This window comes from Callorhinus ursinus, unplaced genomic scaffold, assembly GCF_003265705.2.
Source record: "Callorhinus ursinus isolate GAN/ISIS: 27379988/994484 unplaced genomic scaffold, GSC_fseal_2.0 scaffold14, whole genome shotgun sequence".
Classification (NCBI taxonomy): domain Eukaryota; kingdom Metazoa; phylum Chordata; class Mammalia; order Carnivora; family Otariidae; genus Callorhinus; species Callorhinus ursinus.
This window is the reverse complement of record NW_027397076.1, coordinates 36,838,697-36,854,769: the sequence shown is the minus strand read 5'-3', so window position 1 is coordinate 36,854,769 and position 16,073 is coordinate 36,838,697. Positions and strand designations below refer to the sequence as shown.

General features: G+C 48.4%; 1 protein-coding gene across 1 annotated transcript; it reads left to right on the top strand.

Annotated features, from left to right (window-relative positions):
• The first annotated feature begins 1,971 nt into the window (after positions 1 to 1,971).
• DYRK2 (dual specificity tyrosine phosphorylation regulated kinase 2) lies at positions 1,972 to 15,806 on the top strand. The gene is made up of 3 exons (XM_025883001.2): positions 1,972 to 2,426; positions 3,049 to 3,197; positions 10,253 to 15,806. The coding sequence occupies exons 1-3, from the start codon at positions 2,378 to 2,380 to the stop codon at positions 11,858 to 11,860; spliced, it is 1,806 nt and encodes a 601-aa protein (XP_025738786.1). The 5' UTR covers positions 1,972 to 2,377; the 3' UTR covers positions 11,861 to 15,806.
• Positions 15,807 to 16,073: the final 267 nt, after the last annotated feature.

The window sequence follows — 16,073 nt, the reverse complement described above, 5'->3', positions numbered from 1 at the left end:
GTATTGCAAGAATGATTTAAGTGAAAAGGGGTGTCAGGTTATATTAAAATTGAATTTTTGGCTTCAAATTTTTTATTTGAATAGCAGTTATATGGAGTACTCATTAAAAAAAAGGAATATGGTATGAAAATAATTGTTTTGAAAAGGAAAGAAGGAAAGAGTTGTGAGTTTCTTAACAATCCAGGGTGATATAATAGAAAGCATAGTGAAATTAGATTGGGAGCCAGAGAATGGGTTCTGGCTTCACTTCTGCTACTAACTAGCCTCTTTCTTTTTAGTTCATGCTGAACACTGGATGTTTCCCCAAGTGAATCTGAATGGGATGGCAGGCAAGGGGACTATTTCTTGCTGGGGCCAGATCAGGTTATTATTGTTCTAGAGGCGTATTATCGGATTGATCATCTCACTCTGGTTTTACTTGAGTAGAAGTCACCAGGAAGAAAGGGGTTTTTTGGAGGGACATACCACTAGGCAAAATTCTACTCTTTGCTACTTGTCACCTCTGCCAATGCCCACTATCTTTAATGCCTCTGTAGGGCCCCTGGACACTGAGAGGGTCACAGTCTATCTTTGAGACGCTCCGTTTCATTTGTAGAACACTGAGGGTGCCGGCTCTGGGAGATTGCTGTGACAATTTGCAGACAGTAGGGGCGATGGGGCTCCGCAGGAGGCGGCCCCCTGGCGATCTGCGTTAGCTCTAGCTCAGGCCTGCAAACTTGGTCCAGCCAGAGGCCTGGCCGATACGGGAGGCGGAGCACAAGGGACCCAGGTACCCCAGAACTTCAGAAACTGGACACTTCTCCGGAAGGAAGTGCCGCGAATAGCTTTCAGGGCCCGTAGTCGGTGATCGCCTGGCTTTTCCTCCTTCCTAACTGTTGAAGTGACAAAACCTGTGACCTTTGTACAAAGGATGTTCCACACACGACAGGACGCAGGTGTGAGCTGGGCATGCAGTTTTTCAGTCTGCAAGGGAAAGAGAGGCCGTAGATGGCAAGTTGAGAGGGCAGGAAAATTCTCCACGTGTCTCGGAAGGGAAGGGGAGAGAGACTTGTCTCTGGGAATGAGAAGAATTAAAGGTGTCTCTCCCTGACGGCGGAGAGCTGAAAGGAAGGTGTGTCTCTCCCAGTGGCCGCGCAGGAGAAAGGCTCTGAGTTGTAAGGCAATGGGAGGTGTCTCCGATGTTTATTTTTGCCTAGCAACCCACAGCCAACTGCTTCCTCAGCAGCCATCCACAAGCGCCTCTCAGCCTCCCCTGTCCTAGAGACTGGAAAGCGGTCACTTGGTGTCAGTAAATTGGGGAGGGTGTGCGTGTTGGAGATGGAGGTGGGAGGGCAGCCCCCTCCTTCACCCACGCTCGGGGTTCACCAAGCTAAGCTGCGGCCCTCTTTCGCGCTTGACTTACCGAGGTGACCCTTGCACGACTAAGTTATTTACATGAGAGACTGGGGAGAGGGGCCGGTTAAGTCCCCTGGGACCAGAGAGGGGGGACAGTATTGTCTGTGAGCAGCCATTGGGTTCAGAAAGCTGAAAATGCATGTGTTTGGGGGCCCTCAGGGAAGGGAAGGGGTCTCTGCAGCGATTTCGGTGGAGGGAAGCAGTGGTAGGTTGCGCTGTAGGGAGAAAGGAGGGGTGCTGCCGGGGCCGGAGGCCGGGGAGGGGAAAAGGTCGTTAGTAGGGGAGCCGAGGGGAGCGGTGCAGATGGCCGGAGGGGGAGGCGGAGGCCGAGCGGAGACTGCAGACTTTTCCGGGGAGTGGAGGGGTGGCTAAGCAGATGACTGGGTGGGGTAGGGACTCCGGAGGGTGGCCGAGGTGGGGGTGGGGTGTACGTGAGCGCGTGTGGCTAGGCTGGGGGGGGGGGGGGGGGGGGGGGGGAGTCCGAGGGCGGGGCCTGCACCCGCGGCGGAGAGGAGCGGGGGCGGAGCTGCCCTCCCGGGCCGCGCCGCGCGCGGGCGCCAGTGCGAGTGTGCGCGGGGGCGCGCGCGCGCGAGCCCGGGAGGAGGCTCCCCAGCGAGTCGGTCCTGGCGGCGCAGCCCGCTCCCCCGCGCCCTATGTGAGGGAGTCGGGGAGGCCAGCGGCGCGCAGGGGAGGGCGAGGCATGTGCACGGGCCGGGGGCTGCTGCAGCCGCCCGAGGAAGAGGAGGACGGCGGCGGCGGCGGCGAGGAGGAGAGCGGGGGACTCGCGGCGGCGGGCCCGGGCCGCGGGGATGCAGCGGACTCTGTGTGTCTGGCTGTAGCTGACGCGAGGCGGCGAGGAGGCGCCGGAGACCCGCGCAAGGGGCGACCGGGAGGCGGCGGCGGCCGGGAGAAGTAGCAGCAGGACGGGCGGCGGCGGCGGCGGAGACAGCAGCCCTGAAATGCATTTTCTTCTCCAGCGGCCATGTTAACCAGGAAACCTTCGGCCGCCGCTCCCGCCGCCTACCCGACCGGTAAGGAGGGCCGGGCCGCCACGCCGCCCCGGGCGCCCGCCCCCGCCGGCCCCCGCGCCGCCCGTGTCCAGCCCTCGTGGCGCGGGCGCCCGCTGCCTGCGGGACCTCGAACAAAGTCTGCGCCGCGGCTGGGGCCCCCGGGCGGACGGCGCGCCCTCGCCTCGGCTCCGCTCATTGTTGCACGCCGGCCCCAGGGCTCCACCGAGCGGAGCCCTCCGACCCGGCCGGCGGGGGCCGTCCCGGGCCTCTTCCCCCCTCCCCCAGCCCGGGGCTTGGCGAGGCCATCGCGCCCTTGTCGGCGGTCCAATCCTCTTCCCGGCCTGCGGCCGCTTGCAACGTGAGCCGCCCAGCCCCGGCCCAGCTCGGCTCAGCCGCGGGGTCGCGAACTCGCGCGCCGGCGCCCGACTTAACTTTGCAGCTGCCCGAGCCCCGCCCGGGGCTGCGCGCCTGGGATCCGGGGTCCCGGCGCCCTTTTACTCCCCCGGACGCCTGTTTTTACCGTCCAGCCTCTCTCCCGGGGAGAGCGGGGTTCGCTACCCAGAGGGGTGGGGCGGGGCGACGGGGTCTGGGTGACTTTCTCTCCCCTGACCCTCTTTTGTCTCCTCCCGCGCGTGGCTCCCAGGCCGAGGAGGGGACAGCGCCGTTCGTCAGCTTCAGGCTTCCCCGGGGCTCGGTGCGGGGGCTCCCCGGAGCGGAGTGGGGACCGGCCCGCCCTCCCCGATCGGCCTGCCGCCTCTCCGGGCCAGCAACGCTGCCGCCGCAGCCCACACGGTGAGACCCAGCCCCGCGGGAGGCCGGGGGGAAGGGGTGCGGGAGGGGCTCGGGGCATAAACAACCCGGACCGGTGGGGTTCTGACGCCGGGAGAAGAGAGGTCGAAGTGCGAGTGTCTCCACGCCCCTGGCTAGTGGCCCCTCTTGGACGCCACCCTATGCAACTTGGGCGAGCCCAAAGCTGCAGCCACAAAGGAAGATTCGTGGCGTGGGCCCCTCACTTCCCCTCCGGAGCCCGCCCACCCCTGCGCTCCTCTTCCTCGGAACTTCCTCCTTGCTGCTTTCCTTCTTTTTTCCCCTCTTTTTTCCGTCCTTGCTTCCCAGAGCTCCTTTCCCTGACCGGATAAACATCCCCCAGCACCCCCCCACCACCACCACCACATTGGGTACTGGGTATTTATAGAACAGATATGTGTTAGGGGACAGTCAGGCCGTCCTGCCCGGAAAATCGATCCCCAAAGAGCCTCTCAGGCCTGGCTCCAGCCAGCAGGGAGCACCGCCAATTGTCCCCCGCGTGTGGAAGCATGTTTTATGAGTGCTACAAGTTTGAGCACAGCAGAAATTGTAATTAACATTAACAAAAATAAGAGCCACAGCAGCAGTCAAAACAAGAAGCCACCCCTGTAGGATTCTGCATTTGGATATTATTAAAAAGGAAAGAGGCGCCTTTGCTTTGGAAGTGAGAAGGGCAGGGCACCTGGCAGGTGCTGCCCTTCCTCAGTGGGTGGAGGGGGAAGGGAGAGCCCATCGTGGGACTAGTGGCCGCAGATTGGCAAGCTGGATTTGACTGCAGCATGTACCTTTTCTCAGCTCCCAGACATTGCCCTTGGAAGGTGACTGCTTAGAGGAGGTGTGCACTTTTGGAGGAGGTGGTGGTTTCCCAGGTCCTTTTTCCAGTTGGATCCTCCAGAAGAATGGCCTAAGGTGGTTCTGCGTGAGGGATGCTTGGGAGGAATATGGCTTCATTTGCCTAGTGAAAGTTGAATTCTTGTGGAAAAGGCCATTTCTGGTCTACAGAGAAGCAGCTCTGAGGGTCAGGTGTTGTGGGGAAACTCCTTTATTGGAGAATTTGTGAGAGAATAGCCGCAATGGGGTATCTGCCCCTTGGACCTGGACCAATGTGCACAAGTTGTACAGGAGAACCGTTTTGTTGTTAGGTAGTCATTCTCCCTCTCTCCCTCTCTCCCTCCCTGCTCTCTCTCTCTCCCTCCCTCCCCTCCCCCCCCACATGTGACCAAGGGCTAGGAATTCACCAAACAGAAGTTAACTGATCTGTGTTGCACTGTTGATGGTGGAAGAGAATCCTTTAGGCTGGTTGATTCTGTATGTTATGGGTGAATGTTCCTGTTATAGTGACGTTTTAGTTGAGGAATCGCCGTTGGCTTTAGGGTTTGGGGTTTATTTGTTTGTTTGGTTTGGAATCGTCTGACAGTTTGGAAAATATCACGTCGACTTTTTTCCACGTGTGGATGCAATCACATGACTTGGTGTGACCTTGGAAAGAAAGTACTTGGTTTGCATCTGGATTCCCAAGACTGGGCCTTACTAGATCAGAGCCTTTTTCCAGTAGATGTACCTAACGAGATTAGAGAAAACAGAAGGTGTCCACTGGAGGAACAGCCTGCAGTGGACCAGAAATGAAAAGATATGAGGATCCTTCTCAGGACCCCCAGGAATGGATGCTTGTATTTTTGTTGTGGTATCTTATGGTTAAAATTCCAGACTGCTTTTGGTCATTAGAGACTTGGTTTGGGAAGTGTGAAGTTAGGTTTTGATTGTGGTTTAGTTTTGATTTTATTTGTACAACATTGCAGATTTCCTAGAACAAGAGAGTGTGAAAAGACCACAGCATTTGTCTGGTTCTCCTCTTTCATTTTACAGATGAGGAAATAGTCGGACAGGTTGACTGGTTTGGTGAAGATTCCCCAGCCAATTCATAGCAAGGCTGGAGCTAAAAGCACAGGCCCTCCTGAGCTAGCTTCAACATCTAGTTTGACACTGCTAATCCTAGGAAGTTTTGTTCATTTCGTTATAAATGCAGGAACCTTTGCAGATCCATACTCTCATATAATATGTCTTTGAGGTGTTTATAAGGTTTTTTTTGTTTGTTTTGTTTTGTTTTTAATTCCACAGCGCTTATACTTAGGAAGAGCTGTTTTAGAATGGGGGGGGAAGGGTATTGAGGAGAGGAAGATGATCTTGTCACAGGAGCTTGCCCATATTTTCCCTTGTAAATGAAATAGTAGGCAGGTAAATATGTGATTATAAAGATTATGAACTTCAGAATTTATTTAGTCCATTGCCCTTTTGTTCCCTATCTCCATGGATATATTATTGTATACTTAGTCATTTTGTTTTTTTCTGTTTGTCCTAAAAGTGTAGCCGGTAACTGTCTCGATTCCTGTTAGTTTTTTTTTTTTCTTTTGATGTTGTATGGGAGATAGTAATATACTTATTTTTTTAATTCCCAAATGTTAGTATTATATCACTGCCCTAACTGTTCTGATGTTTAAAGCAGTCTCCAGTTACCATAATTTTACCTTTATAAAATAATTGGGATTAAAGAAGAATGAGTATTCTCATTTTAAAAATAGAAATATTTTGAAGAAGAAAAAATAGATAATTCGACTTAGGGCCACACAGGCTGTCTGTGTTTGAGGAGCAGCTAAAATCCAACCTTTTTGCACTCAGTTCTGTTCCCATGACACTATAGAGCATTGCTAAGATGACTTCAGGGAAGTTTCAGAATGCTCAAAAATGTTAGCACAGTGAAATATCTGCTATTTTCCACTTAATTATTGGAAGAGATTAAAACTACCAAACTGATTAGACTATTGTTCTTACATAATTTTTAATACTAAACTATTTCATGGGCAGAGAAGGCTTTTGTAGGTCTCTCTGTTTGAACCCATACATTGTACTTATCTAACAACTACATTCATTCTGTGTATATTTTTAAATGTGACAGCCATGCTAGGTGGGCCGTGGCAAATAGGAATAAGCCCCGTTCTGAGACTTCAAGAGGCTGAGTGAGAGGTTTTTAATATCCTTACCGTTATGTAGGCCTGGCGTATGCGTTCTGGAAAAAGTGTGAGCACTTCTAGAGCTCCCTCCACCCCCTTTTTTTATAATCAGTTAATTGTGCTTCTGAATTTCGTTGTGATTACAGAGTCCTGCAGTGTTTGAGATCAAAGGCCTTCCCATACTCCAGCCTCTCAACTGAATCCCCGTAACATCTGGAGAGTTTTTAAGATGGCACCCATGGCTTTTAGGTGTCTAGCTGATGCATCTACTCTGGGTCCATTTTACTGGCTGTCATTTTGCCTTAAGTCTCTGCCGATGCACTGCACGCCTAACATCTTGTGACTTGGATCCCCAGGGACGATTCCCAATTCCCTGGGCGTTAACTTCATGTTTTCTTATGAAGGTACAAAGGTAGTTCCCAAATAGAACTCGGAGAGGTATCAGTTAGCAAGGGTTTATTAACATGTGTTCTTCCGTTCAGTAGGTACTACCGGAGTGCTTACTGTATGTTTGGGTTTATGTTAATAGGGACTTAACAAAGATAAGAGGTGACCCTGCCCTTGAATCGCTCACAGCCAGGTGGGTGCATCAGGTATCAAAACACTTCAGTAAGATGAAATAGGCCTTAACAGTCTATCGGGTCTAACCGTGGGCTAAATGCACAGGGAAGGAGAGGGGATGTTTCACAGAAGAGGTGAGAGTTGAACTGGACATTGAAGGCTGGGGGGTTAGGAAGGAGATTCCAAGCAGCTTTTGGAAAGGATGATGATGATAGCTCTTCTTTAGGAAGCACTGCATACATTTTACCTTATTTAACCTAATAGCCCTAATGAGAAGCCCTGTGGCCTTCTTTTTACAGCCAAGCATACTGAGGTTCAGAGAGATTAAGTAAAGCGTCCGAGGCCACACATTTAGTAAGTGATAGAGCTGGGATTCATTTCCTGTGTGTCTAATTGAAAACGCCTCGACTCGTCACCACTATGAAACACGACTTCACCAAAAAGCAGAGGAGCTTGAGAGAGCATGGTGTCTCCACGGGTCTTGGGGAACCCAGCTTTGTTACTCGCAGAGAGAACTGTAACAGTGGTAGATGACGTTGGAAGGAAGGACTGAGGTCACGTACGTGCTACATTTTAGAACCTGGTGTCCTTGCCTGTCAATTCTTGTATTATCTGTGGAAAAGGAGTACAGTTGTAGGCCCTTGAGCAAAAGTGAGGTTAATGTCCGATTGACTGTTTTCAGTGACAACTCTAGAAGTACTTTGGAGAGAAGAGATGAGGAATTCTAGACGGAGAAGCCAGGGGGCATGTTAGGAGTGAGCCGTGAGACCCAGTCAACGGGGAGGGAATAGGAGGGAGAGAGACAGCGAGGCTTAATGGGGAGGTCAGGGAGACGCTGAGAAGGATTTCCAGATGTAAAGCTTGAGTGACTGTGGAGGTGAAGCCTTTTATTTATTGGAAATTGAGGGCATGGGAGGAGGAAATGGTTTGGGTAGGGAAATCAGTTCAGTTTGAATTGCTTGTGGGAAAGGCCGTGGGTCTGTGTAGTTGGACACAAGGGCCAGGGCTCAGGAGGGTAAATTGGGCAGGCCCCAGCTAGAGGTGGCAGAGGTGGCAGACGTCAGCCCTTGGGTGGTTGCTGGAGCCCTGGCTGTGGTCACGATCAACCGGGGAGAATTATGGGAGTTGAGAAGCCAGGAGAGTTGAGGCTTGAACCCTGGAGAACCCCTGAACCCACCCAGGAGTAGGTGGACTAATAGTTGAGACGCTGAGAAGACCCAGAGAAGGAGTTGGGAGAGGTAGGAGGTGGACCAGTTCACGGTCAAGCTCTCTTTGGTGCTAGCCACTAAACTTGTGGGTTATGTTTTTAATTGTGCAAAACATGAAATTGCTGTTGCAAAAACAAGTGAATTTCTGATTCTCAGAAAGTTTTGCTTTGCTATCCTTTTAGGAGTTGCTAAAGCCCCAAGGTCAATTTTGTCCCTAGTGAAGCCTCAGGCTTTTTGTAGCACGTACACTGGTAATGGAGGTTTTTCCTCTGAATCCCTCCTTCCTGCCCCGAAGAGAATGCTTCTCTAGAAGAGATAGCTTTGGAATTTCAGGTCCTTGTATTTCCTGGTGCTTGAAAGACCACAGTGGGGATGGAGGGGTGCAGAGTGTGGGCTTGGGAACAAAAGCAGTTGGACAAGCCAGTACTGCTTTTATATATACTCATGGACTTGCTGATTCATTTTTATGGACCATTCTGCTTTTGGCATCGAATGGCGATAAAATAACCTGTCCAGCTACCCTGACGAAAGTTCACCTTAGCATGAGCTATCATCTGTGACTTTAATAAAAGGGTTTGACTAGAAGTCTTCACAAAATTGGTCTGAGAAGTAAAATCCCTCAATCTATGAAGTCACACTTCGGACAGGCCCAGGGACTATACCATATTCTACTTCGTTTTAGAAGCAAGCAGGGAGAAAACTCACTCCTCACATAATCACTGTGCAGGTGACATGTGAGTTAAAGAAAATGCGAAGGTCTTGGTCTGCTACTAAGGACTTGAAATTTCATTTTGGAATCCAGGTGATTCCAAACCACTTCCTCACTTGTCATATGACATACACAGACTGCTTCTACTCTTTGGGTAGTATATAAAGCCGGAAGGGTAGGATTCAGAAAGATCTCACAGAAAAACTACCGCAAAGCGTTTAGCTGATTGGTTGTAATAAGCTCCTGCAGGGCAGGGACTCTGCCACTTGTGTGGCTAGACCTTAGCCCATCATCTTGGTTGAGTGAATGAGCTGGGTTGTGAATGAGGAACTGATGGTTAAGATTTTATATAAAAATCACCAAGCAGGATGCATTAAGACTTGTGGGTGGTTGTCTGAGGCCAGCGAGAACTCCTAACTGAGAGGGGATCCTAGCTGCTAGTGCTCTGCCCTCCCTCACGTCTTTGCAATAATAACACTTGAAAGAAATCCCAAGCAGTTTCTCAGTAGAAGGCTGGGGGCCCCTTGGCTTGCACGATCAGCTTTGTTTAGACAGCAGTGTTCAGGGATGGCCTGTGTGCCTGAAATAGAAGTCGCTACTCTGTATTGCTTGTTGGAAAGCTGAGTATCCCGGCAGCCCACGGAAATAACACTGGTGAAGAGAGCTGAGCCATTGACCAAAGGAAGGCCCCAAACTGTGTGGTGGTTGGTTTGTTGCACTGAATGGCCTTAAATGGTCATCACAGTCAATGAAGCCCAGACATTTTTAAAAATAGATGAGGGGTTTACAGGATGCTACAGTGCATATCTACATGGGAATCTCGCAAGCCTAAAAGTGCACATTTTTTTTTTTGCCAGTGGTTCATACATTTTCCTAGGTGTAGTCAGTTTTCCAAGTAGTAGAGAAGACCGAGAATGAAGATGCTCGTGTTTTCACAACAGAGCTAGCTAGACATTGGAGAAAGTAGTGGACAAGACAGACGTGGTCCCTGCCCTCCTGGTAACGAGGAAGCTACTAAGTGTGAAAGGGGTTACATTCTGGAGGGGGTAGACCCAGCAAGAGACTACATGCTCACGCTTTCTCCATGTCCTGTTGCGTTTTATATTAGGTTTGGGCTGAGGGGAACGCCTGGGGTGTGCCAGACCCTGTGCTGAACGTTAGGGAGAGGCCAGTGACTAGGACAGACGCTCTCGGCCTCCACAGGGAACCTGCTCCGAAGAGCGTGGATATGTGCAGCAAGCTGCTGGTCAGTCAGGTGTAGCACTCCTGGGGTCCTTGTATTTCAGGATCCCAAGTTTCGTAGCCTCACCAAGTCCGCTCATCTTTTCCCTTTATTTTCTCAGAGGCTGTCAGCAGCCTGTCCACTCTCCCCGTCCAGGTTTTCCTGAGGTCCTGCCTGGGCGTACAGCTCTTTCCATGTAGTGCAACTGACTCTGCCGGTACATTCAGACAGATCGGATTTTGTAAAGGTGGGCTGGGGGCCGACTTGGAAAGTACCCCATGTGAACAGATAGACCTCTTGCATCCTACTCACGGTTGCTTTCTGCCTTCCAGATTGGCGGCAGTAAGCACACAATGAATGATCACTTACACGTCGGCAGCCACGGCCACGGACAGATCCAGGTTCAGCAGCTGTTCGAGGATAACAGTAACAAGCGGACAGTGCTCACGACACAACCCAATGGGCTCACCACGGTGGGGAAGGCGGGCTTGCCGGTGGTGCCTGAGCGGCAGCTGGAGAGCATCCACAGACGGCAGGGCAGCTCCACGTCTCTGAAGTCTATGGAAGGCCTGGGGAAGGCGAAAGCCACCCCCCTGACCCCTGAACAAGCAATGAAGCAATACATGCAAAAACTAACCACCTTCGAGCACCATGAGATTTTCAGCTACCCTGAAATCTATTTCTTGGGTCCAAATGCAAAGAAGCGCCAGGGCATGACGGGCGGGCCCAACAACGGGGGCTATGACGACGACCAGGGATCCTACGTGCAGGTGCCCCATGATCACGTGGCTTACAGGTACGAGGTCCTCAAGGTCATCGGGAAGGGAAGCTTCGGGCAGGTGGTCAAGGCCTACGACCACAAAGTCCACCAGCACGTGGCCCTGAAGATGGTGCGGAATGAGAAGCGGTTCCACCGGCAGGCGGCGGAGGAGATCCGAATCCTGGAGCACCTGCGCAAGCAAGACAAGGACAACACCATGAACGTCATCCACATGCTGGAGAACTTCACCTTCCGGAATCACATCTGCATGACGTTCGAGCTGCTGAGCATGAACCTGTACGAGCTCATCAAGAAGAATAAGTTCCAGGGCTTCAGCCTGCCTTTGGTTCGCAAGTTTGCCCACTCGATTCTGCAGTGCTTGGATGCTTTGCACAAGAACAGAATCATTCACTGTGACCTTAAGCCCGAGAACATTCTATTAAAGCAGCAGGGTAGAAGCGGTATTAAAGTGATCGATTTCGGCTCCAGTTGTTACGAGCATCAGCGTGTCTACACATACATTCAGTCCCGTTTTTACCGGGCTCCGGAAGTGATCCTTGGCGCCAGATACGGCATGCCCATCGACATGTGGAGCCTGGGTTGCATTTTAGCAGAGCTCCTGACTGGTTACCCCCTCTTGCCTGGGGAAGATGAAGGGGACCAGCTGGCTTGTATGATTGAACTCTTGGGCATGCCCTCCCAGAAACTGCTGGATGCGTCCAAACGAGCCAAAAATTTTGTGAGCTCCAAGGGTTATCCCCGTTACTGCACTGTCACGACTCTGTCAGACGGCTCTGTGGTTCTCAACGGGGGCCGTTCCCGGCGGGGGAAACTGAGGGGCCCACCCGAGAGCAGGGAGTGGGGGAATGCACTGAAGGGGTGTGACGATCCCCTTTTCCTTGACTTCTTAAAACAGTGTTTAGAATGGGATCCTGCGGTTCGCATGACCCCTGGCCAGGCTTTACGGCATCCCTGGCTGAGGAGGCGGTTGCCAAAGCCTCCGACGGGGGAGAAGACATCCGTGAAGAGGATAACCGAGAGCACTGGTGCTATCACATCCATCTCCAAGTTACCTCCGCCTTCCAGCTCGGCTTCCAAACTGAGGACTAATTTGGCACAGATGACAGATGCCAATGGGAATATTCAGCAGAGGACAGTGTTGCCAAAACTCGTTAGCTGAGCTGAGTCCCCTGATGCTGGTAATCTGAAAGATACGACATTGCTGAGCCTTACCGGGTTGAAAAGGAGTAGCTCAGACCTGTTTTTATTTGCTCAATAACTCAACTCATTTGTATCTTTTCAGCACTTATTTTAATGTAAGAAAGTTGTTCATTTTGTTTTTATAAAATACATGGGGACAATGCTTTAAGTTTTTATACTTCCTGAAACTGTTTTTGTGTTCTAAAAGTATGATGAGCCTTACTGTATCTAGTGTGGCAGAGTAATAAACATCAGTGGCAGGCCATTGATTACTTCGTGACTGCTGCGCATTTACAGATTGGTGTCAAAGACGTTCACTGTTCCTATGGTTCATAGTATATTCTCCCCGAGGCGACTGCCCCCGCAGGGCCCCCTCCTCCCTCCATGCTCCAGGTTCATGCACAGGTGTAGCAGGTCCTGCCTCCATTTCCCATAAGTCACGTGGGTGGTAGCGAGGGTGGGAGAAGGGTCAGGGCGACAATGATACTCTAAGAAGAACTGCACCTTAAGAGATTTTGTTTTTTTTTCCTAAACCAGTGGTCAATCAGACACGACCTTCCCAAGGTTTTAAATGCCCACTTGGCATTCTGACTTTCTAAAAGCTGGCCAAGCACACCTGGGTGGATAAATGGAAACGTGTGTGTTCCTTCAAATTCTCTAATATGATCAGCAAGCTGTTTTGTAAAGAAGCCTCAGATCATGGACTTGGTTTTGCACCTAAATATAGAAATGTATTCCATGAACTGTTCCTCCTCTGCTTTCCTCCTCTCTGTTCCTCTTTCACCACACATCTGTTGCTTGCATTCATGTTTGGTTTTTTTTCCCCCTTCCTTCAAATATATATCCCAGACTGTTAATACAGAAGAGAGACATTTCAGCTGTGATTGTGACCATTGTTTCATATCCCAGTTTAAAAAAAGAACAGCAGCCTAGCTACTTAAGGTGGGGATTTCCATAGTTCCAAAGAAGGTTTAGCAAATTAGAGTGAGTTCACACTTTTCAGGTGCCACTGTAAGGTTCTCTTAGCCTGGGAGAGCATCAACTCTTTCTTTAAAAAGAAAGAAGGTTGAAAATCCTCTTGCTGAACAGAAGGAATTGTGACTGTTCAATGAGTCCAGTTTTAACAAATTTAAAGGAGGAGAAGCTCAATCTCGAGTTAAATGGTTTGACTTATTTGCATCATTAGAAAAATCACAAATTGCATTCCTCTGTCTTACTTCCTTTTGGATTGCACTGATTGTTTTTGTGGGAATGACACTTTACCTGGGAAAGTAACTGAGAGTTAGGTAAAAGAATATTTTCGTCTCTGAATAATTATTTTCAAAGTGAAAAATTCAGTATTTTATCACTAATGTATGAGCAGTGGTATTTACCAATTTCAAGGCACGTGGAAGAAATTTTTTAGTATGTGCAATTTAATATAGAAAGATTTTTGCCTGTTTGGGTAATAGGTTTTGGGTAGTATAAATTAGGATAAATACTCTTTTATATGCACAGATATTATTGTATTGCCTGTAAATTGATTTACAAGTACTTAAAGCATGGTCCCCGGCGAGGCCAAGAAAGTTTCCGGTTAAGTTCTTTAAATATTAGTCCTACGGTTTCTCTTACTAAAAAAGAAAAAAAGTAGTTTTTGGAACAAAACACTTATCTTGAGGCTTTGTCAGTTGCTGGTGGAGAAAAACGCTCAGGAAATATTACAGATATTTGCCAAAAAACACAGTAATACGTTTAGCTTATTAATAAGATAGTGATGTTGTTATTTGCTTTACTATTTAAGGGTGTCACTGATAAATTAATTTGTACTTCTGTATTTAGAAATTAGAGCTGCTTTCCCCTAGTCAAATTCTTTAGCATATCGTATACATTTCTGTGTCATCCGTGGAAGTGCAATAATATGGTAGTAAGTTGCTTTTTAAATGATGCTCATGTGATGATACCCCCAATCAGTGGCTTATAGAATTTAAAGATTGTGTATTTATTATTGAAATTCTGGCTTAAAGGCATAACAAGTGTAAGACTTGGTATGGTGGCTTTGTAAAACCATAAGCCTCTGAATGATGGTTTGCTTCTTGAGGTCAGTAAAATAAAAACATAAAGGCTGTTCTTCCCTTGCAAGACTCCTCTTCCATACCCAGCCTCATCTTCACATTTAGGTTTACATGAACCTGAGCCTGCCGTTAATAGAAGAAACATCCCTTTAAAATACATGTGAAAATCTATAGCTGGACTAATACTGCTTGTCTTTACCCCACCGCATAAAACTGGTTCTTAAGATGCCAATAGTGCATTTGTGACTATAGTCACAAATGTAACCGGAAACTTTTAAGCCAAACTCTAAGTGCAGCGCTATGCACCCCCACCCCCCAAATACAGTGAAATTTACTTCATTCATAAGAGCCACCATGTTCAGTGTTTAGTGACAGGGCTGCTTTGAAAAAAAACTCGAGCTTAATTACGATGTCCAAAAAAGAAAAAAAAAAAAAGTTGCATCTCTGTGATCTTAAATGAGGGGCTGTACTAGGCTACTAGGAGTTGGCTTGGAAACAGTCCTTGGTCTCACAGGTTACCATTGTCTAGGGATGTCTGAGCTGTTTTCAGACCTCAGACTAGCATGGTGTCTTGTCTTTGGTTGCAGTCTCATCTGGCTCCGGTCCTCGTACCTCCACAGTGCGCATGACCACGTCAGGGCGTTGCTACGACAGTGGAACAGCACGGTGATGCTGGACAGTTCAGATCAACCGTAGAGGAGAAGTTGTGCCCTTAGTGTTAACAATGTGCCTTTTGTTCCGAATGCCATGTTGTAGGGCATGCGTTTTTTGGCCTCTTTAACTCTTTGAATACCAGGTGGTGAGGATGGAACCCACCTCTGCAGAGATACATCTGTCTTAAATATCTAGTTACTTACAGGCCTTAATAGAAACCATAAGGCGTGACTCATCATCAGGCAGTGAGAAAGGTAACCACCGGTTAGTTACACGGGAAATTCCTATGTTTAAAGGGTTAAAGATGGTCTTTGTTGTATCTTTTAACATCAGACTGATTTTTTAAATGATATTTTTTTGTTATGCTAACACTAGACGAAAATCAACTGTATTTGTAAAAATTTACCTCAAACCATTTAATTTTATAGTGTGATTAATCCCAGGGCATTTGGTATGAACCAAAGTGCATTCCTTTTCTATGTGCCTGGCTCTAGTACGGATGGCCAGGGCTTTTTACAATTTGGGTGCAAGGCACTTAAGCCACTTTTAAACTTAATGCATGGTTGGGAGTCGTGTTCAAGGACTCCATCAGGAGGTTAGGCAACACTTCAGGCATCAGTAGCATTGGGCCATATTGGAATCTTAAAAGTGTGAATTATTTTAAAGAGAGCATTCATTTTTGTAATTTTTTTCATCGAGAATAATTCTGGTAAGCAGAAGACTTTTTAAAAAAACTGATTTGGTTGGTAAAGGTTTTAATATCGCCCAACATAATGCTGTGGTAGCATTTAAAAAAAAAAGTATTTGTCAACTCTGTTTCTTAGGGGCTTGTACATCTCTCTGCTATGGACATATATAAAATTAATTGTAATTATACTCAGCTCAACTGCTACAGTTATGTCTAGGCAGTGGCTTGGGTTTTTATCGAGCAACAACTTAGACACGTGACTGTAATATGCTGCAACTGTGTGTACTGAAAATATGTGAAAATGGTTGAATGTGGACTGTGTATATATGTATGTAAACATTTCTGTGAGATGCTGCTGTCGCCACTTAACATGAAATATGTTCTGGTGGATTTTAATCCTAGTGGCCAGTTCTATGATACTGTATGTATTGTACAGCTGAAGACAGGAGTAAGACTGTTCAGTGAATATTTGTTACATTTTATTGTCGTGGCCAGAGATAATTTCAGAATAAAAATTTAATGTCCTACCTTAATTTTCTCCCCTTTTCTAACTATAATTTAACTCCTGATCTCTTTCTGGTGATATTCCTGGTCTGGTAGCCTGGAGAGAGTTTAGAAGGCAAACATTGTCAGCTATAATTGATTTTTTTTTTTATTAGCTCAGTATAAATGTGCAAGTTCCAAGTAAGAAAGACTAACGTTTTAGTAGGCAACTCTTGCTTTTCTCAGGATACCCTATTCCTTACCCTGTAATATTTCTATGTTACTTATCCTTTATACAGACTCTGCGGCCATGTTCT

Excerpts from the sequence above, each read along its gene's own strand:
- DYRK2 (XM_025883001.2), top strand. The coding sequence starts at position 2,378 with ATGTTAACCAGGAAACCTTCGGCCGCCGCTCCCGCCGCCTACCCGACC. Across the intron at positions 2,427-3,048 it reads TCCCGCCGCCTACCCGACCG|GCCGAGGAGGGGACAGCGCC; the intron begins GTAAGGAGGGCC and ends CGTGGCTCCCAG. Across the intron at positions 3,198-10,252 it reads CTGCCGCCGCAGCCCACACG|ATTGGCGGCAGTAAGCACAC; the intron begins GTGAGACCCAGC and ends TCTGCCTTCCAG.